The following is a 23,202-nucleotide window of genomic DNA, read 5'->3' on the forward strand; positions in this document are numbered from 1 at the left end:
CCTGAAGCCTAAATAACTTTTCTGTATGAGGAAGGGCAAAGGGAAGCATCATCTCTCCAGAATTTGCATCTCAAGGATGAAGTCCTGTATGGATTCCTTGAGGTTTCCCTTCACATCATCTCTGCCTCATCAGCTTTTTTCACAGAACTTGTAGAAACATAATTGTTTGGAGGGCTGTACCCTGTCCATCACATGGAACAAGGAGGCTGCAAAACTAACATAGGGACTAATGCAGTCTCATCCCTTCAGGCTTCCACTGCCTCATACACTTTATTTTCAAGGGTAAAGAAATATGATGGAAATCATCAACATACTGTCTGTGGGTTAAATGCCCAGTGATGGAAATGAGAGGGATCCTTTACACATCCTGTACAAATGCAAACAGTAGCCCCAGAGCCTCCTGGTCAACCTTTTACTGAGATTCCAGTGTTATTTCTTGGTTTGGGTTTAGGGTTTGGATTTTTATTTTCCATCTCAGTGTACTTACTCAGAGGTAATAAATAATTTAGATCACAGTCATGGAATGGCTCACTTACAGTTAGATCTGACCGTAAGCCTGTGATAAATGGACTTCAATTGAAATGCCAGTGGTAGGGGGAGCAGCAGGCAGTGGCTGCCACTCGAATCCTACACCATCCACATGTTCCAGCTGCAGGGGACCTCATTTTATGGAGAAAATTTAGTGAGGGTTTAGCCTGGGCTCAGAAGCTACATTTAAGAACCCTCACTAAGGAGAAAGGAAAGATGTCTAGGTAAATATGACCAAAGGAAATACCTCCAACATCCATTATGAAACTGTTAAAATTAGTTCTCATTTTGTCCTTTGATCTTTGTAGTATATATCAAAGAAGGTAGGAGCCCCTTATTTCATGGTGTAATCAATTGAGTGGAGGAGCTTGGTACAAATACATCAGCTTGTAAGAGTTTAACTGGATTATACCAGTGGAAACCCAAAATATCACCTGTAAATAACTACTGGGAAGGCAAATGTTTGATAACCTCAAGGATACCGAGCTCTTATTTGCACATTTCAATTTCAGCCAAGCCAATATTGGTCTGAGGTGAGTTTTACTGACAGGAAGCTGCTCCAGTGAAGCAGGTTTCCATTGTCCTTGCTGACAGCAGAGTGAAGATGTGTCTCTGAGCAGTGGGCTCTGCTGAAGTGTGGGTGGTGGCATTTCTTGAGCCTCTTCAAGGAAATGCTGCTCAGTTTTATGTGCCAAGTCCTTACAATGCTCATCTGACCTTGTCATAATCTTGTCATAAAAGGCTTGGGTTGTGCTGCACCACTGACCTGGAAGGGCACAGCATTGTTCCCTGGCTGAGTTTCTAGCTCAGAATATGAATTGCCAAGTGTACTATTATGAATCTGTCATTATTATGAATTAGCATATTAATCAACAAAGTGATGATAGTGGGCAGCAAATTATCTAGAATGTAAGACTTAGTGATTTAGTGCTTGTTAAACCAACTGCTGGAGGAAGATGAGCCTGAGCATGGCCCACTGGAGGACTTCCTGAGCCTGGCATGGCCATTTGCTATTGAGTAAATATACTTTCTACTGTTAGCCTTTTTAATTCAAGCCATGTAACTCTTTTGGGAGGTAGAGGGGAATCCACCAACTGTAGGTCTGTTAGAGAAAATAAATAGACTGTAATCTGTTGCAGCACTGTCACATTGTTTTCCATTTAAAACTGGAAAAAGAATGAGGCCAAAGAAAGTTTATTCCTGTTATTTTCCCCTGATTTGTTTGTTTCTTTCCTTGCATGTGTGGGTGGGTTGAGGTTTTGGTCTTGCATTGTTTTGCAGTTTTTTATGACCCACACTCTGATGTACTGCAGCTCACAGGCTGTGAGGCTGGAGCAATGTTTTAATTTCTGTTTGTAACTGAAACAGGTAGTAAGTGGGTAGGTTATAATTTAGGGAGTAGGTGGAAGATATTGAAACTGTATGTTTGAGAAATCTAAAAAATGTCCACTGACCACAGTTCCTATGTAGGAGGAGATGTCCTTCCCATCCCTCTCCCCCTCCCATTTCTGAATAGTTTTGCAGAGCAGCTGTGACTAAAGCTTTGCTGAGCTGAAAGTGCCACAGCCTGGGATGATAATAAAAAAGGATGCGTGCTGTTATAAACACTCAATTATTTTCCTTCTTTCTTGTGGAGTTGTTATTAAGCCAGGAGGTTCAGAAGTTCAAAAATATAAAGGAATAATTTGTACAAGAAAAGAAAGGAGTCTATTTCACAAGCTATTGATGCTTCCACAGGGAATTAGCAGTAGCTGTTAGAGTAGCTGGGGTCACACAGAGCGACCATGCATTCTGCTCCCACTTAAGAAACCCCTAATTTTTAACTTTTTCACAGCCACAAGCTTACATTTCTGGCAATGAAAAGTGGGGGGAATATTTGAGGAGTTCTTATTAAAAAAATAAACTTCAAATGATGATTGACTCCCCTTTTATGTCTCTAGAAAGGGGCCCATAAATCTCAACAGTTTTCTCTTCAATGGCTACTTGTTCTTTTTGGTTGGTGACAACTTTTATTTTAAGCAAGCTCAGTGCTTAAATTAACCCTTGTATTGACTCAAGCCTCCTTGTTTGTCTTTGTTTTGCCTCCCACAGATGGAGAAAAGCTTAGCATATGGTAACAGATGCATTCCCATTTCATGCTTGACATGAAATGTGCTCATCAGTGAGTCCCTGGGAAAGGGAGCACCCAGACTTCAGGAGATTTGCTTCCAAAGAAAGCACTGAGCTCACAGTTGCTGAGAGTCCCCTCTCAGTCTTGACACTGGACTTCTGACAGGTAGATGAGCACTGAGGGTTTAATTTATTTAAGCACAAATATTCAGATTCACATGGGGGCACTCAGACTTCCAGTCCCACACAGTATGGATGGTTCTGGCACTCCTCCTTTGTCATTCTTTTAATAGCAACTATAGGGACATAGATGTCCATTACTACCTGGATCTTCCCTGTGTTTAGAACCAAATCCAACCTTTGCTACTTAGGAAGGAAACAGGATTCATAGGAATATCAGGCAGCATCAGCCACTGGATTTGCCAGAAGACACAACTGAAAAATGGTTTGGTGAGTGCCCTGTGATGTCCATCAGCCTCCGAGTCTCCCTCACAGGTATGCAGGCCCTGGGAGCCAGGAACATGCATATCCCAGTGCCTGCCTGTGTGTGGCCAGCCAAATTTGGAAGCTCTATCTTATATCTTTCTGTCAGTGACCTGTTATACAGTCCTGGGGCCTAATGCTTGTGTCAACAGGAGGTTAGGTTTCATGGCATCCTGAGCAAAGCAGGAATGTCCTGGCTTATATTTGCCTCCCCAGGAGAGGCAGAGGGTGGGAGAAAAGCGTTCAGCAGCTACTGGGCAATCTTCTGCCATCTCCTGACAGGTAATGATATAAATCAGAGCCTTGAGTGGGCTCTGCTTAGATCCCTATCAGCCATGATTAATTCAGTGCTATAGGTGGAAGGATAAACGTGGCTTCCTGTAATCTTAATTGTTTCCACCAGCCTTTGAACTGATGCATCCATCTGGTAGCATTTAGTTGTGAATACTAAGGGTCAAACTCTGCCCAAGACTGCAGAGTAGGCAGCAGGCCCAGCTCTGAAGAATGCCAGTGCCAGCTAGGAGTTGGTCTCGTGGTCAGGCAGTGTAACAGAGGCAAGGGCACTTAAGTCAGTCCTCTGTAGTTGGCTTGTAGTATCATCTGGAAACTTTCAGGTGCCAGAGTGTCTAAATTTATTAGAGAAGAGGCTGGCAAAAGTGCCTTAAGAAGTCTAGGGCTGGGCTGGAGCCTTCATTCCGTGCTACAGCACATCTGCTCCGCCATTCCCAATGCTCTTATGAAAAGTCCAAAGAGAAGACAATGGGATTGCTTTTCTTGAGCAACTTCCATTGTAATTGAAAGGGATTTTGTGGATCTTTTCAGATCCTACTATCTTCTTGCATCAGGAGTCCCTCCCCTCCTCTCAAGACTTTAATGGCTCTGGTGTGTAATATCTGCAAGTCACTGGCTCGTACACTCATCCATCTACCTTCAGAGCTCTGCACCAGGCTTGGCTTCACTCTGACATTCTGTGTACAAAGCATTCCCATGATAATAGCTTGAAAAATGCCATGCTGGTTTTGTTCCCTCTTAAACATCGCAGTGTACCTGTGGGAAATTCTGGAAAGGGCAACAGTCTTGCTGTGTTTGGTGGAGGGGGCGTGTTTTGAAAGCAGAAAGATTGTTGGCAAATGCAATCTGCAAGGAATAGAACCAGCTTATTTCAGCTGACATCTCTGGAGAAAACCAGCATTGCTAAGTTTCAAGTTAGTGTGGGTAGACACTAATAAGAAAATGTAGGGCTAACAATTTGGAGGGAATAGTTTATTGCTTTTTGGTTAATCTCTTTTCAGTTTCTATCAGCTTAGACAGAGCAGAGCTCGCAGTCATTTGTGCCCAAAGCAAAATGTGATGAAAACAGGCAAACTAAAGTGTAATTTAGCTTCCTAAAAGCAAAGAGGAGAGGTCACCCCATCAGAAAAAAAAGAGTCAGAATTTGCAATTTAAAGAAGACTTCACAAAGTCTTTTTCTTAGTAGTGCTTGTGTCCTAATGCTTTGAATCCAGTAAGTTCTAGTTACCAGAGCTCAGTAAAGCCATGTTTCCTGAGCAACTTCTTTTGCAATCTATTCAATTTTTGCCTCTCTATATAAACTCTCTGACATTTTTCTCAGATGTGTTCATTGTTTGTGTCTTTACTGAATAATTCCAGAGCTTCACCTCATCTCTAAGTGATCCAGAACGTTTGCTACTCAAAATCCAAGCTAAGTTTCTTAGAATTTGTTATATTTTAAATTTGAGGAACAATTAAATGGAAAGCATAGCTGCCCATGCACAAAATATAAACCCAGAGCAAAATTCCCTGCCAAGTGAATTAGTAAAGGATGATTGGGGCATGGTTGGGGCAATCTGATCAACTCCCATCTGCAAATTAGTCTATAAAGCCACCTGAACCTACTTCCCATCCTACCTGGTTTATGGAAGGTAAAAAGACTCAGAGCACGGGGCAAATGCAGATCAGATATCATCTTCAAAATGAGCTGATCCCCCACAGGTTGTGGAGGATGTCATTTCCTACCCCCTGCACCATCCCCATCTCCTCCTATGGGATGTGTGGGCAGGATTTCAATGAGTGTCAATCATCAGGACAATGCTAAATTATACCAGATGAGCCTCCTTGTACTCATTGGAGTCAGCCTTAGGAAGTGAAGTCAAACCTGGAAGTAGTCCTCTGTGCTCTGCTCAGTACCCACACCACTGCTTTGGGATTTCTCCTTGGACATCTTCCCTTCTGTCCTGAGGTTGAATAGTGGACTGAAGCCTCTGATCTCCAGCCCCACTGTCATGATTGTGCAAAAGGCTGTTATCCATCCATATTATTCCAGGGCAAGAGAAAAGACGTTTGCTTTTGGGAGTTGCTTTTTCTCCCTTTGGGGTCTTTAGGACTTGTCTGAGCTGTATCTTCATGTTCAGTGCCTTTGATGGCTGTAGGATTTCTGGGAATCTTCCTGGTGAAGCGCAGCTGGAGAGGGAAAAACCTGCTGGACATTTATGGAGTGTTTCAGGGATTGGCAGCATTTAATTGCTTAGTTGTGGGTGTATTTATAGAGCATCAGTATTAAACAGGCAAAGAAGAAGAGGAGGAGGGGAAAGAAGGAGTTTATTTGGCTCAAATTCTGTGAGTTCATGTAAGGAGTTAGGAGATGCAGCTAAAAGGGCAGAAGGTGAACCTGAGGCAGATTTCTATCAGGTATTCTCTCTGCTGCTTATGTGCATAGATCAGAATGGTGCCTGAAAACAGTATTAATGACTCTTTTTGGTATTTGTTTATGTGAGGAAATAATATATGAAGCTGTGCAAAGAATATTCTTCGACATCCTTTCTTAGTTGGAAGAAAAGAAAGAAAATTAAAGTGTTACTTGAATGAAGTGCTTTCTTCAGAATTTGCCAATTTAAATAAATGTTTTGCAGCAGCATCTGGTTCCTGGCTCTGTCCAGGAGAGGAAGAATCTGAGAACACTCTTCTTGGTTATTTAGCAGCATATCCTCACTGGTAGCTGATTTCATAGGTGTTCTCTGACTGGAGTGGAGACTGTTTAGGCTAGGCTTAAAAAACCTTCAAGCAAAAAGATCTTTTAGTTCCAATGATAATAAAAATATAATTATAGTTATCTTTCAAGAGACAGCTATAATCTCCCATAATTCATAAACAGGAGCATTAGATTGAGGGAGCCAATATATAGTAGAAAATAAAGTGTCTGAATTTATCATTCTGACTTTGAAAGCTAACAGAGAAGTTTGTTGCAAATAATTAATTTTATAATTTTTTTTCTGGCTTGGCAACTTGACTGTGAATAGATTGCGGTTTCCTTGAAGCTATTTGTTAGCTGAATTTATTTGCTGAATAATTGATGTAAATATCTCAGTGAATAGTAAGTAATTATTCTTGGCCTCTGCTTAATTTGAAGGCAAGTGCTTGGCTGCAAGTAGATGATATTAGAAATTTGAGCTGCTGTGATTTGATGGGTAGGTCACCTTCTTTCCCTGGCTATCTGAATTTTGAGTAATTTTTATGTAGACTGCACCAGGGCTGCAACACTCTGGAGGGGAGCACCAGCTTCAGTGATTTTCATGCTTCGATGCAGGAGCTCTGTCGGTGGGAGGCAGCACGAGGGGTGAGCAGTGCACTGCCCATCACCTGTGCTTTACAAGGTCTGCGCTGGAACCCTGAGGATATAACTGTGGATTCCCAGGAGGAAAGAGGGGCTGTCCTGGTAAGGCCACCCAGGGACCTGTGTGCCCTGTAACAGCTGGCACTGATGGGGTCCCATCATCTGTCCTGGTTAAGGGCATAGGTTTGCTCCAGGTGGGGAAGACCCACAGAGAGCAGCTGCCAGATCAAGCCCTGTGTTTCTGAAGAGACATGGGGTACTCCATGCCTGGTCACTATGTACTCCAATGGCAGAAACATCTTGCATAATAAAATTATCTCATCTTGAGATAATGCTAAGCTAAAGGAAAAAACAACAGTTCAAAACAAGCGCTTATCCCTGATGAGTTCAGCTCCCTGCTTCCTCTTGAAGTTTTTCTTTACTTATGCTGTTTTAAATTGTAATTTCTATTTTTTCCCCCCTTTCTCTGCTGGACCTCATGAAGATTCACCCTTCTTCAGGCTTAGGAAACATTCCCTTTTCTACAGCTGTTAACTCAGTGGTGCTCACGTGGAGACTAGAAAGCTGAGACAGTTGTTGTCCCAAAGTGCTTGTCCTTGGCCAGAAGTTGCAGCTCCATCTGGCTCCCTGGAAAGTGCTCCCCTTCCTGATGGGCTGTGATTTACTCTCCAGGATAGATGTATATTGAAATTGGCACCTGCTTGTGCTGGTACCCCAGGCTGGGAGTTGAAAATTCAGCACAGAAAGATCTGTGTCCCCTCCAGCCGTTCCTGCTGCAGGAGCAGTAGTTTGCAAAGGGGCCGTGCTGGCATCGCGAGGTGTTAAGCTGGGATGGCTGAAGGAGTTAATCTGCTGCCTCACTGTAATATAATAGAAAGAAAAACATGCCTGTGGGGCTAGTCCATTTTACTATGTAGCTTCAGCTGGTAATTAAAAAGCAACAGTTCAAAATTAAGCAGTAATATGAATAAACCCCAAATTAAATATACCCAGGACAGGTTGCATTTTTCAGTGGGTGGATGCTTAGCATATCATGAAAGTAGACTTTTTAAAAAAAAAGTCTCAGGCTGGGTGTCTAAAGCTGGGAGTTCCCCAAACCACCCCAGAACTTTGCTTTTTTCCATGAGGGTGCCCCTTTCATTGCAGCTCACTCGTCACCAGGGCCAACTGGTCTGCTCCACTCAGGGCATGTTCCCACATTCCTTCTGTTACAGTGGAGACAAAAAAAGAAAAATCGAAACCCCAGAAGGGCCCGGTAACAATTTTACTTGTGAGCCAAGCGCAAATGTGGTTTCAGGTTCTTGGGAAGGATTTCATGTGCCCCCTCTGAAGGTGAAGGGACAATGTGCCCATTTAAGGTGGAGAAAAGTGATCATGGGTGCTGCCCTTCGGGCGTCCTGCCAGGCTTCCATTTGGGAGTGAAACTGCTGAGCAAAGCAGCAGGCTGAGAGCTCCTCTCTGCGCAGAACAGGCAGATGGCTGCTCTTCAGAAGAGTGGTGCAGCCAAGCACAGGGATAATTTTGAGGTGAAGGCATGGGGAACAGGGAGGTGGCTGGGAAGGAGTGATAGGAGAAGAGGTCCCCAACTGGCAGATTTCCAGAAGATGGGAAGTGTTGTCTGAGAAAAGTTCATGCTCTGCTCACCTCATTTCTTACATGCTTTCCCAAAGTATCCGCTACCAGACACTTTTGGGGATGCTGGGCTTATCTGAGCTGACTGTTCTTGTTTCAATGACACCTTTGAGCAACGTGCAGCAGACGCTGCGGCACCTCTGCTGGAACACTGCTCTTCTCCAGAAACCTCCTCACAAATTTCCAGTGCCCACAGAGCTCTTGTGTTACATGGGGGATGTGTGGGGTGGGCTTCCCTGACACTGAGGCAGCATTTGGGCTTTCTGAATTAGAGGGGGTTTGCTCTTGACTAGTAAGTGGTGAGATACCCCAAGAACAGGAATGGCAAAGTGGAGCTGGAGTCCAAACAAGGCTGCTGGGGTGGTGGCACAGGGGGAAATTGTGGGGACCCAGAGGTGTGCAGGAGCCAGGCTGGCAGCCAGCCCAGGGCAGCACCAGATGGGCAGCACCAGATAGGCAGCAAGGCCCTGTTCAGTTTGTCCCACTGGAACACTGCCTGCTTTGTCTGGGTGAGAAATGTCTCGGCCCTCCTCTGTGCCTGTGGATTTCACATGATCCAGGTGCTGCTTTAGACATCCAGTGTCACACAATCCATCTCGTTTCTCATTGTGGAGTTGGATCCATTCACACCAGTTGAGCACTCCAGCCTTTTGCCCTCAAAATGATCTTTCTGATATCGTTTACGGGTTGTTTAAAATCAAACCCAGTTGCCATCTACTCAGCCCTGGAAGACCTGTTACTGCTTTGTCACAAATTAACATGAAGAGTGTAAAGAAAGAAGCTGAAGCAAGTTACACCATCATGTCTGACTTGATTAAAACTAAAATGGGATTTTTAGGTTACTGTTCAGCACTTTATATGCAATATTTTGTTGTCTAGTATGTCCTTTCTTTAATTCACATAACTGAATAGCTGAGGTGAGTTCTAGGAAGGAAGAATATGCTTTAGAACCACTCTGAGTTCAACCTTCCTTCAAGAAGGAAGAGTGCTCTCTCATGCCAGAAGTATGAACTGATCTTACTGAGTGTTTACTTTTATATTTACAAGATCTAAGACTCCAGTGCAGAAGTCTATACAGTGACACTTGGACCTGCAAGCCATCACTGCTGGGCAGGGTGTTGGTTACTGGAATTTATTGCACTTCATTGTAAAACCATTTGCAGAACTAGACTGCGCAGAGTATAACTCATTTGTGAAAACATTTAGCCTTTTAGATAGGTTTGCTCATGAAAGTTAATCTGCTGAGTTTAGCACAGGAGAAACAAGACCGATGCAGAAGTACTGGATGCAAGTAAATCCTGCATACAAAATCCACACAAGTCCTTTATTTAGATTGCAAATTTAACAGAAGTAATTCTGTCCCTTCCAGTTTCAGTTCTGATTAAAATGCAAATCTGTCTTCCTGTTGTTTCTTAATTTGTTTCCCTAAGCTTGAATGTGGGCATTGACCAAAGCAGAGTTATCCTACAGAGTCACTGCTCACTCACACTGTGACTGGTTGGACATCAAGCTGAGTTACTGGCAAAAGAGACCCTGCTGATGATGTGGAGAGGGCATTGAAACATCCTTCCATCAGTGTGCTGGTTCACAAAAGGGGAAAGGATGGAAATTCCATATCAAAGCTCTTTCCCCTCACCCTTTCTTCTATGTTAATCTGGACTCTAAGTACCTTTAGCAAGTAACAGAGGTCACTGCCACTAGAAGAAAAGTTTTCACATCTTACCCTCATTCCAATACTGCCTTTGCTGCAGCTGCTGCTGACTTCAGGTTACATATTTAAGACCTTTATCTGGGTTTTATTGACCTATTTAGAGTGGATGGGGTATTTATAGTGTATAATAGTGTAAGTTTTAAAAGTGCTTTCAGGACAAGAGAAATTCATTCCTTGTCTTTGTTGTCTTAATGACCTTGTGCAAGAGAAGACTTGCATCTAAGAGGCCAAACTGTTGCTGTTTTGCCTGTTCTAAGACATAACCCACCAGACCCCCAAACTGCTGCTCTCCATGGTCTCACTGAACCCTGTGCCTGCCCCAGCCCTACTGAAGAAAGGAACTTGGAGCAGAAGCAATAGTGTAAGAGGGTCAGCCTATGGAATGTCATCAACCAGGAGACTCCTTTTCTGGCTTGGGGAACTTAAGGCTGAGAGAATGGGGTTCTCATGCACTCTGCAGTATTTGATATATAGAAATTTTCTGTTGGTAATTGATTCAGTCAAAACACAGCAAAAATAAAATAAAAAATAAAATTACTTTCACCTGTGCAAGTTCATCATGGGATGTCTGCATAAGGAGAAAAGTCAGGAGGCTAAAGTCAAGCTGTTGGAGTCAACTTCAGCTGGAACTTTGGGCATATAGGGCTGAAAACTGGGGCCTCAATGTCCCTGCAGCTTTCCCAGCATCAAGAAAACCAGTCTTAGTCCAGTGGCTGGGCATCAGTAGCGTGACTGCTCTGCCCTGGGCCGTACCCCTGTGTCACTGTCATGGCTGAGCCCTAGGATGGGTGGTGGTTTGGGGTTTCTCCAAGCACCTCTGCCAGATTCAAACTGGTTTATTAAACTGGTTAATTGGCAGTTTGAAGGGGAGGGGGAAAGCAAGGTCCCTAGGTCTCCCTGGTCAGTGCCAAGCCGCAGACTGTTAACTACTCCTGCCTTTCAGAAGCAATAACTGCGGATTTGGGGAACATATGGAACTAACTAGCCGAAAGGCTTTTATGAGCAGCTTTAACAGGGAGCACGGTTTGTGAGTAGAAATTCCAGTGGATGAGTTAATAGTTTCACTTTCCTTAGCTGTCCCTTTATAGGAAAAACAACAACAAAGCTGGGCACGTTCCTCCCACAGCCCTGGCTGTACAATGTGCCAATGCATCCAGGATTTCGTTTGGACACTGGGGGAGTCCTTTAGTAGATCCCCCAGGACCTGTTTTTCCAGAGCCATTTCCTGATGCTGACCTCATTAGGTGAGTTTCACAGCTCACTAATTCCTAGCAATAGCACAAGAGATTCAAGGAAAGGGGAAACCCGTCTTCTGGAAACCAATGGAACTGAACAGATTTGGGCAAGCACTTTTATTGCTTTTCATTAATCTGGAAAATCAGGGACTTGCATTTTTTTTTCTTCTATTTTTTTTTCCCAAGTAGCTATTTTGACCTGAAACTGTGTATTTCATTTTCTGTTTGATCACAGATTAGGATAACTAAGAAAGGAGAACCCCTGCAGAACCGTATATATCTCAATATTTATGTTGCAGTTTGTTTTGAACCAAGTAGGAGAGTGGGTATTTCTTTTCTGGAATTGCAGTCTTGGCACTGACAGGATATAGTCACTCAAACACTTCCAGTAATGCTTATTTAGTGTTTGCATTGTGGTGGCACATGTCCAAAAGAGAGAGCAAAGGAAAACAATAAGTTGCCTGCTCAAGAGCTGACATCATAGTGTGAAATTTAAGTACTTGTTTTTGTGGTATTGTTATTAATCATGGGTCTGTGCAGGGGTCATCCTGTAATTCCAGCTACTGGAGTCCTGTGAATGCAAAGCTTGGCCTGAGAGTTTTCCTAGGGCTGCCTTTCATCTTCAAGTCTCCTGTACAGCAAACACACCAGAAGAGCACAGCTCCAATTTGTCTTAAGCTTAACAAAAAATGTGTTTATTGTATTGTAATTCCTGAATTTGTTGTCTGTTTTATTAGCAATATATTTCATAGGAAGGTTTGGGACCACTCAAGCATTTTATCTGTGAATAAGGTTTCCTTGTCTTATTTTACAGCTGCTTATTAGATGTTCCCACAAAGCTTTTTTTCCCCATTGTGGCATTATTTGGGGCTTTAGTTAGAAAAATTGAAGAGGTGGACCTAGCAACCTTTCCACTTGATTCCACAAGTGGACAAGTCCACCTGTTCACCGCTGACATAACCAGGCATTATAATGTATTTGATGAGGGTTAGCTTGGTTTTTGTTTTCTGGACCTTCTTATGCTCTTCAGCTAGAGACAAATGTACAGAGCATGGGTAAGGTGAAATCTGTCTGGCTCAGAGGCTGTGATTTCTCCTCCTTAGCTATCACATACAGCACTAGCATGTTGCTGGCCTTCAGGAGCCTTCAAATGCCATTTGAAGCTGCTGGCCTGGCACAATAAAACACAATATGTGAATGGGTGTGGGAGTACCTTGGAACAAATGGCATTTTCATCTAGCTTTATTCCTAAGTTCAATGAAGAAAGTTATTTCTGATGGAAAGGCTGAAGTTTTCCTAAACTCATTTCAAACACACATTTATTCACTTCTCCTCCCTCTTGAAGAAGGTGGCAGTGGTTCTCTAGATCTGTTTCTGTAGATTAGGTTTACTTCCCTAAAATCCAACTCTCATTAAATTATCACATTATATCAAACCTCCAACCTCACCAATGTGTTTGCAGAACAATATTCAAACTGTCCCAAGGACAAGTGCTGATACCAATACTTCTGGCCAGTGCCAACCTGAAGATCTCAGGACCCACTGCAGTTGTGTCTGCTTCTTTTATGTGTGGTTTGGAAGTTTTATAATCCTTTATCTTTTTGAAGGTGAAAGTTAAACACCATAAACATTCAAGTTGATTTATATGGGAGGTTTGCTTTTGTAACCCATTCCTTCTGTTCTTGTGTGACTCCTGGCTCTGTAATCCAGAAGCACAGAGAGGGGGAATACCTGTTTGAGTGTCACGGTGATCAGTAAAGCTGTTACCGAAGGTCTTCACTGGCCCAGCCCCTTTTCCTTGAGAGGTCCAAAGGCTGTGCAAAACAACTCCAAAAATGTCTGGACCAGTGATCCCTGGGACTGTGTAGGACTAGTGGGACCCACTCCCACTGACAGTAAAACAGGACTGCCCTGAGGGCTGAACTGGTGTCTCCAAATAAAATCTCTGTGTTGGGAGAATGACGCCACCTAGATTAAAAGACTGGTCAGTCACAAGCGGTGGGGCCAGAGACACACACACGTGCAAAAATGTCTTCAAAGCACACCAGGGCGAGGACCATAAATTGTGTGAATAAAAACGCACTTTCCAAGAGCCAAAGTCATAACTTCCCATTGCTTCCCAGAACAAATCCCGTCTGCTCTGTTTATTAGGTGGGACTGTGTATAGGCAGTCACTCTAAGTGTGTTTATTTTGAACTCATCAGTTCAGTAATCTCAGGCAGCTCTGGGAGATTTAACTCAGATAGAGGATTAGGCTGGGGGTCATGAGGTCAGTGATATTAAGATAGAGAGAAGGGAAGGAAACAGCATTGTTTTTGTGGCATTATCTGAACAGTAAGGAAAAATAAATTCAGGTTGTAAGCTGGCTTTAACCTGACTCTGAAGGAAATGGTCTACAAATCCAGCCAGGAAGTAGGCGGCTGTGATGAGACCCCGATTCTCTTCAAATTTGTTTTGAGCCACCCAGCCAAAATCCATGGTGGTTATGGCTTGATCAAGCCAGAAATCAGAAAATTCTATAAATTCTCTAGAAATCAGTTAGTTACATATTCAAGTGTTCAAGTTTCTGATTTTAACTTTCCTTCTTAAATAAAATCTCTGGAGTAGCTTTTGGGGCAGTGCTGAGCTCCCCACAGTGACAGCAGCGTGCTGGATGGGTTCAGCTGGTGGCCAGCATCACTTCTAGGTCCCAAAGCTGTTCTGAAGCAGAAAGCAGAGAAAATCTCTAACCCCCTGTAAATGTGACTGAAATAATATAATAGGTTCCAAACTTATTCACAGGATAAAGACCCAGCATTAATGCACAGGACTGGTTTCCCCAGAATAACAAAAAAAAAACCCAAAACAAACAAACAAAACAAAACAAAACAAAAAAAAAAAGGCGGGGGAAACCATTGGGAGTAAAGTAAGTAAGGATTTGTTTATTGCCTTCTTAATATTTTATCATAAAACACATAAAACACACGGTCTTGCCTCAGGGCTTGTTGGTGGTTTGTATATGTGTGTGTGCCTGTGTGTATACATATTTTTGTATATAAAAATCCAGTAATATCCATTGTTTAAAAAATCAAAAATGAGAAGGATTTTGCTAAAAGCATTTTGGGAAAACCTCTGCTCTCATTTTTCCTGTCAATGTTTTTCTAAGCTTTTATTTTTATTAGTCAAAATGTTTAGAATCCCCAGGAAATCCTGGGATGAACCATTTCCTCTTCGAGCTGTAGCCCTTAGGGGAAAAAGAAAAAGCTCAGATCCTTTCAAACATTAGAAATTTTTCAAACTGTGTCTTTTGCATATTTTTTAAATTAGAGAAAAACTAAGTTAGGAAGATGCTTAACTTCAAGCCGTGGTCCTGGGAAAGCTTGATCTCTTTGTAGAAAAGCCTGAAGAGACCTTTAGATCTGGGCAAGGAAATCTTTTAGGCTTGGCTGTTAATGGGGAACCGATTGCCAAATTGAGGTATAACAGGTTCAGTTGAAAGACCATCTTTTTTTTTTTAATATAAATTAAAAACTAGCATTTGCTTTTCCTCAACCCAATTTGTGTATGTTAGTTAGCATGTAACAGCTTTTTATTGAGGCTGTTAGTGCCCTGAAGATCCTTTGTTATTATCAATATTACTAACATTATCAATGTTATTATTCATAATTAAATATCCAATACCTTTTTTTTTATATACATGAGATTTTGCAACTTCCTCTCCTTCACCTTCAGATAAACTTCAATAGGAATCATAATTTTAAACTAAGAAAAACTTCCATCCTGCAAATACATATGTAAATTGCTGATTTAAACTCCTCTTGGGTTCACTCATTGAAGTGGGTTCAGTTGCTAAAATTGAAGAAGGTAAGAATTCAGGTCCCAGACTGAAACTCAGCAGGAATTACCTTGCCCAGATTTTGAGATGATTGTTATTCTCTGGGAAGGATGGGCCACTGCTGTTATAAATGAGAAAAGCTTAAAAACTGGTGAAATATGAGACTGAGGGGTGCAGGAGTCTTTTCATGAAAAATTACTCATCAATAATTTTTCAGAAGTCTGCATTCACAGACTTTTGTCACCATTCTTTGCATTCACTCTCTGTCACCACATTCCACTTTATTTTAGGAAAAGTGTGTTTATTTATTTATATAGTTCATGCCAAAAGTCTTCACTGCTGTTCTACTGATTTATTAATCTACTTTTTATCAAGTTTCTTCAGAAGGTTCTTGGAAAGCAGAACATGTAAAGCCCAGACTTAGTGGTACAATAACTGGTATATATTACTCCCACAGCCTGTCACAAATCTAAAAAGATTTTTGGTAGTTCATGTGAAATTTAGTAGTCCTTTTTTAATTTGTTTTTTTTTTGTTGTTGTTGAGGAGGCATGGAGGGTTTTTTGTGGTGGGGGTCTTTTTGTTTGTTTGCTTGGGTTTTTTTAGGCTTTGTTTGGTAATTCAAAGGAAAAAAAATTAGGGACTTAAAAAAATATTTAAGGGCTTTTTTTTTTTTTTTTTTTTTTTTGTTACCCAAAAATAGTGCTTCTGCTTTTTTGGCGTTTTTTTAGGTTTGGGATGGGGATACTGGACCAGTCTGTTGGGACAGTGTTACAGATCTGTTTCTCTGTTCTCACTTTGCAAATGGGTGGGTGAAGGAGGAAAGACAAAAAGAGGGAGACTAATAATGTATTTCCTGAAGTTTCTGTTATTACAAGCATGCACAAAGTTCCCATACAATACCTTTGACTTCAGAAGTTCATAAGATTTTTATTTTTTTCTCAAAAACCTGTCAACTGATTTTGGGCTTTGGGTTTAAACTAGGGTACTGGAAACAGTCAGAAGCCCTAGACTTGCCCTCATTTAGGGGAGTTTCCATTCCAGTGTCTGTCAGGAAACAAATTAACCAGCACAGAGAGCCCAAGAGTTCTGAGACTGTGACCTCTGAGCAATATGTATCTGTGTAAAGTTATACTCTGTGAAGAATATTATAGGTAGGGTCTTGCACCTGAATGCTTTTCCATTTGGGAATGCCTAAAGGCCGTCCCTTGTAGCTGTGGACTTTGTTGCTGGGATAAAGGAAGAGACTTCAGGGGCAGGAAAGTCTTTCAAAGTTTTGTCCTTTAGTCCTTGTTGTTTTGATTCCTACTGTCTTTAACTTTCTTTTCCTGCCTGTGTTTCTGCAGGTGCTGTTTGCTCTAAACCAAACTCTGCTCCAACACGAAAGCCTTCGAGCAGGGAGTTTGCAGGCCCCTTACACCACTGAGGATCTCATCAAGCACTACAACTGTGGAGACCTGAATGCTGTGATATTCAACCATGACACTTCTCAGGTGAGCAGAATTGTTCCAGATGGACCAGAGAATTGAGGAAAAATCAGCTGCTTTAATAGCAGTATCCCAGTCATCACTTCATATTCTGATCCCTCTTTCCCCTCTTCCTTTTAATGCCCTGTGTTTTCTTTCCACACGTGCCTCATTTTCCTGATGAGAGAGTGGAATTTCCCTGGTTTTGATTAGGCTCTGGGGAATCATAGAATGGTTTAGGTTCAAAAAGACCTCCAAGATCATCGAGTTAACTGCTAAGCCAGCACTGCCAAGTCCACAGCTAAACCGTGTGCCCAGGCACCACATCCACACATCTTCAAAATACCTCCTGGGATGGTGACTCCAACACTTCTCTGAGCAGCCTGTTCCAATGCTTGACAGCCCTTTTGATTAATAAGTTTTTCCTATGTCCAATCCAAACCTCCCCTAGTGCCACTTGAGGCTGTTTCGTCTTGTCCTATTGCTTGTTACCAGGAACAAGGAACGGACTGCCTGGAAAACTTTCCAAGGGATGTTCTTGAAAAAAGGTTAATTCTGGATGTTTGGGGCTGTTGAATGCAGACTCCTCATTAAGAGTGGAGGGGGAATCTTTGTAATGTTTGACCTTCTATATGAGGAGGAAGTAGACCTTATGTAAATACTCTATAAAGTAAATAACCTCTCAAACATGTCATAATTCAATAATTTTGTGTGTGTCTCAGACAGCCCTTCAGTCTCTGTTTATCTTAGTTGTCCAAAGCTATTAAAAACTCTCAAGGGAGCAGAAATCTGCTTTCCAGAGCAGTTTGATGCTTCATGTTAAACTGAGATTCCTCTTTCTCCTTTCCAGTTAATTCTATGAAAACTTGGTCTCTGGTTGTCGTCTCAAACATCTCCTTTTTTTTGGGATCAGTCTTCCCAGATTCCAGTTTTAGGTGCAGTGACTCACTTGGGGCAAACGTGTGTAAATTTGACAGCCACACTATTGTATGTGTTTTGCCAGTGAAAGAATTAAATCATGATAACAGTCCACCATTAGCAAATGAAAATCGAGGAGAGCTATGTGACTTCCAGAGAGAACTGAGATGAGTAAGGTCAGTCTGTGGATTGGGCAGAGGTCTCTCAGACATTTTTATCTTGCCATCACTATCGTGGGTCTGCACAGGGCTCTGTGGGTCACTTGTTTCTCAGCAGAACACCTGGGCAGGCAAGTGAGGCCCCAACATGGGATAAAACCCTTTTGGTGTCCCAGTTAACTCAGTCCTAGAAAATGAAGCATTGTTTTAGCATGACTGAGCAGGACATACCAGGGTGGTTAACGTGGCAGCACTGGAACACAAGAGTGTGTCATACCAAAGCTGCCAGAGCTGTTCATTCTGGTCAGCCTTGCACTGAAAAGTAAGGGGAGAAAGCAACTTGAGTAGGAATATGTCTTTAAAGATGGGGAATGTGAGTTGGAAAAGGTAGAGAGCTCATGACTTTAGAGGATGCCGAAGAAGTCAGTGGTTGTAGCTACTCCTGAAATTTTGAGGCACAGCACACACAATAAACAAGGAATAAACAAGCAAGATATAGTGCAATATTTGCTGTGGATGCTGTGAAAGGACTGCTGGTAGTCAAACCCATGAAGACAGTCCTGGTGTCTGAATGTTCTGTGTCACTTTCTAATCTCCACCAGTGTAATTTCTCCTAATAAGTAAAGCCTTTATCCCTAAGATGTTGTGGTCCTTCATAGCACATGAAGACACCTCTGATTTATTGACACATTGTCCTGTAACAGACCTGTGGGCTAGACTTGAGAGGAACCGTTTGGTGTAAAAACTTCTTTATTCCTGCAAATTATTGGATTAAGTGTGAGTTTCAAAACAGTGTTAAAGACAGAAGAAAGAAGCCAACAACCAGTCAGAATTCAAGCACTGGTGTTAGTCATGGTCCCAGAGTGCACACAGTTGATGGAGATTATAACGCTTACAGGCCATGGAAAATTAAAATCCCTCTATGTATACTGGTCCCTGCAGAACTCTAAATATTGTGCAGTACTGTTGGGTAAAGAGTTTTTTGTTTGGTAGTGTTTTTATAAACCAGCTCTATGCCATTTATTTTAACTGAAAGCAGAACAAAATAGAAAATTAAAATGTAAAATAAACTCCCTATTCAAGCCAGGTTTTGCCAGTTGGGGTCATTCCAAAGTTTGTTCTCTGTGGTTTTTTGCAAGGATGAAAGACTGTCTGTCATGGAGAGTTTTTGCCATTTGGTTACCAAATTAGATTAGCCTGACTCAGATATTACACATGAAAGATTCCCCATGGGATCCCTCTCTGGAGACATTAAATGTAGGCACAGGGATTTATCATGTGCTGAGTCTGTTGCAGTTCAGGGCAGGTACCCATGCCAGTCTTGGGACAAGAGTGCCACAGTGATTTTAGAGGGTGTGTCCCTTCTTCCATGATATCCAGCTGCTGGCCCAGCTCTTTAGAGGTCTGATAAGAGTTGTAGCTGATACTGTTACCACATCCTTGAAATACCCCATAGAATGGAGCAAAAGATCAGAAATGAGACTGAAATCAACAGCAAGAATCGACACCTATGTGAATGCTGGAGGCCAGGGAATTCAGCTCCATCTGGGGCAGCTCAGGAGAACTGCAAAAGGATGGGACTCACTCTTTGAGAACTAATTTGGGATGCTGTTTAAGGTTATTCAGGTCTGCATGTCTCTTGAAGGTTATCAGGAGCTGCAGAATAAAGGTAAACTGTCTATCAGTTGTCTCAGTTCAGAGCTGATGGTTGAGGTGGCTGTGATGGACTGGGAAGGAGGTGACAAAGCCCAAGGTCGCTGTGGGGACAGTGGCAGGGATAGGGAGAGTATTTATGTGGGTGCAGAAACTTCCTAAATGCCTCTAGTGTGACTCTTCAGAGATGAAGCAGCTTCAGTAGCTGTCTGCAAGATGCTGAGGTGCCTTTAGTGCAAAAATCATCTTGGAGCACAAAGGACCAGAAGAGGAAATACCAGCACTGTTAACCTGACATGTTACAGATACATTCCTTGAGCCTCTTCAGCCTCTCCAAGAGAGTTTGGGAAGTGTGAGGTTTCCTGCACATCCCTGAGTCCTGCAGCTTTTTGGAGGAGAGGGCAGATTCCTTCTGGGACCAAGACTGTGCCAAGGGGGTGCACAGACAGGATGGTGCTGGGAGGAAAGGTGCAAGGAAAGGTACTTCCTAGTCCAAAGCAGCTTTTAGGTCAGAGGACAGCTCCTTTGTCACCCATGGGTAGGGATAGGACCACCCCAGGGAGAATCTGCTCACCTTGGCTTGGGAAGTGCAGCTTAGCCAGGGTGCCCAGATTGAAGGGTTGTGAGCAGGGCCCCATGTCCCTGACTCTTTCTATCCCAGAGCCATCAGCTCTGATGAGAGCAGAGGAATAAACAAATCCTTCCCAGTTGCAGTGGGTTTTTAAATTTTTATTTTAATTAAGAACAGTGAAAGAGGAAACACCTCTGCTTTCCTGTGGTTATACTACATTCATCATTCCTCTCCCTCTGTTTTTTTAACTTTGTTTGCAAGCAGCATTTTTCCAAATGTAAAAATCCTTATTTAAACTTAGTAAAATTTTATGGGGGTGAGTTTAGTACGTTAGACTGTGACCCAAAAGTGCAGTAGGAAACATCTCTCTTTTTTCAATAGCCTTCTTCAAACACTTGATTCTCTTGTGACTTTTGCAATCAGGAGGCTTATGTTGAGGTTTCTGGGCAGAGAGTCAAAATGATACCAAAGAGAAAGTATTCTAAGCTAAAGATAGAATGGGTGTATTTTCTGCTCTTTCTCCAGACTATCTTTCCCCTTGAAGAAGTCAGCTTCTTTCTCTGCTTTTGTAAATGTTCCCTAAAAGCAAAAATTGATTGGATTGGATTGGATTGGATTGGATCAGTAGTTTTAACTTCTGTATTCTGTCTGAAGCTCTCACTAGGGAATTGAGGTCAGTGTGTTCAGAGTATTAAAATGCAAAAAATCTGTTCGTTCAAAATCAGAAAATTATCTGCCTCCAGATGAAACTTTTTTCACCTGGGACAGCTGAGAAATTGCCTAATGACCCAAAGCCTCCATGAAGAAAAAGGAGGGTGCAGAGCAATTTGTTGTGTTGGGTTTTTCGCACCAGTTACTTCCTATGGTCAGTTTTGAGCTATTCAGTTTTTAAGGACAGTTCTGTAAAGCAAATTAATCTTTGCCAGCATTGAATTAGCTTGTTCTATGTTTCCTTGTACCTCTATGTACTCTTTCTTAAGAGGAAAATTGAAAATCCAAGTCTTAGATTTTTGTCCTTCAGCCTTTCCCAGAAATTGTGGCTGTGGTCTCCAGCTGTTGTCTCTCATCTTCTGTCCCCAGCCATTCTCCTGACCTGAGGAGAGGCTCCTTTCCCAGGAGAAGATGATTTTTCCTTTCTCATTGCTGATCTGGCCTGTCAGTGATCTGAGCTTTGCTGATCACTTTGTAGACAATTTCTACTGGCCCAGCTACCCAGGTTTCTTATTTATTATTTGCCTGTCTCATTTAGGGTAAACAGCATGGGGCAAGAGTCATACCTGACACTTCCAAAGCATCTTTCATCCAGGGAGCCTTTATGGTTTGTGTGTTAGGTTGTATCGAGAGCCCACTGAAGTAAAGGAGAATATTTCCATGCCTTCAGCAGGGTTTGCATTCATCCAACAGCCCAGCCATCACTGGATATCAAAGTGAATAAATCAAGTGAGTGACTAACCCCTTTTACAGGCTTTGTGCTCAGCTCAGCATAAAGATCTTCTCACTGACAGCAGGTGTAAGGTCTTGACTTCATCCCATAAGGTTAAACAAGCTGTGCAGTGAAGTTGTTTGGTGGTCACCACAACTTACAGACTGCTCTCAACCCCTTTCAGGTGCTGTGCCTCCTCCTTCAAGCTGTGTCCATCAGAAACAGCCAAGCTTTTTGGATACCTTATCGAATGATGCCATCCATATCTCAAATTGTCTCTGCAGTTTGAAATACCGTGGGTGGATTTAGATAGTGAGTGTTGCCTTCTGAAAAGCCTATGATGATCTTGATAACATGACATTAGAGATTCATAAACTAAGCCTGTGTCGGTATCAGCCTCCCTAAACTAAAGAAGAAAATGTTTAGTGCCTCACTTCACAAGGCACTTGCTGTTTATAAATCACCAGGTTATGTTACATACCCCTTTAAAAATGTTATCTTTCTTCACTGAAACCTGTCCTTTAAAATTTAAAGGTCCTGATAATTCTAATTACATCATTAACTTGCCCCATTGTCATTTTGGATAAAATATAACTGGAATTCTGGCTCACTTCTCAGATCAATGAGAACTATCTGTGGAATGCTCCAGCTTCAGTAACTGCAGAAACACACAGCTGAGACCATTAGGTAGAGTGTTGAATGACAAGCAGACCTAATTTGTCCAAGGAATGGAGTTTTATCTAGGGCAGAGGAAGATAAATCCATGAACTGAAGGCACAGCTATTGTAACGCAACGCTCTGGAAGCATCTTATCGTTCTCAGCCGTAACAAAGTGCAGGCGAACTGGCACAGCCTCTCGTTCTTCCAGGAACATGATTGTGGGCTTTCCAGAAAAGCCAGTGCAAGGCTGTCTCCAGCACCAGGGGAGCCATCCCACGAGTTTCCCATTGTGGGCCCAGGCAGAGGGTCGGTCTCACTTCAGGAGTGTTTGTCAGGAGGATGCTGATGGCAGTCCTGGTGCCAGGTGACACGAGTGCTCCGTGCTGCCTGTGCCCACAGCCAGCAGAGCCTGTCCCCCCACCAGTTCTGCTCTCTGGAGATGCTGCTGCAGAGGAGCTGCCTTCCCATAGCTCAGAAGAGCTCTTGCTCTGCTGTGATGGGATCATAATTTCATTCCACTTGCACTTGAGTTACAGCTCTGAGTTAGCTCAGAAGAGCCCTTGCTCTGCTGTGATGGGATGATAATTTCATTCCACTTGCACCTGAGTTACAGCTCCGTGTTCTGGTACACTGGGAGCATTTGGAAGTGAACGAAAAAACAGGAGTGTAGCCAAAATTTTCAGACTCCAATTTTCATATTATGTCAGAACAGGATTCCAGATTGGAGCAATATTGTATTTTGGCTTATGCGTTTCAGAAAATTGGTTGCAGATCCAGATTGAGAGTGAAGTCTACTTGTTGATGACAATGCTGGGGCAAACATTGCAGAGATTGGTTTTTTTTTATTAATAATCTGGAACATGCCCAGATAATTTTCATGCTACAGGTTTTGAAAATAGGTTATTCTTGCTTGAAAATTTTCATGACATCTTTACATTTGGAGTTGTTTTACCTTGGAAGTTCTTTCCCTCCTCTTTCCATGAAGAAAGCAATGTGAGAGAGAGTCATGGAAAAATTGGAACAAGACATTTAAAAGCTAAGATTTTTCTTTCAGATTGCTGCATTATAAGAAAAAGAACATATTCACCTACAGAAAAGGGCTGATTTACATTAAAACATTTAGGGATTGTTGACTATCTGTATTTATTAGTACAGGAATAGACCATAAATGAGTATGAAGGAGTGATTGGTAAAAAATATTTGGAGTTGAAGGTGCTGCTTTCTGTGCAGTGC

At 42.3% G+C, this 23,202-nt stretch overlaps 1 protein-coding gene across 1 annotated transcript in view; it reads left to right on the forward strand.

Moving 5' to 3' along the window:
* The window catches only part of TRABD2B (TraB domain containing 2B), a 262,429-nt gene that overhangs the window by 126,976 nt on the left and 112,251 nt on the right, over positions 1 to 23,202 (forward strand). Inside the window, exon 3 of the mRNA XM_041421843.1 lies at positions 16,467 to 16,613. Coding sequence (XP_041277777.1) covers positions 16,467 to 16,613 — 147 coding nt within the window. The remainder of the gene's footprint in view (positions 1 to 16,466; positions 16,614 to 23,202) is intronic.

Source organism: Onychostruthus taczanowskii, unplaced genomic scaffold (genome assembly GCF_017590055.1).
Source record: "Onychostruthus taczanowskii isolate IOZ18803 unplaced genomic scaffold, ASM1759005v1 scaffold7, whole genome shotgun sequence".
NCBI classification, from domain to species: domain Eukaryota; kingdom Metazoa; phylum Chordata; class Aves; order Passeriformes; family Passeridae; genus Onychostruthus; species Onychostruthus taczanowskii.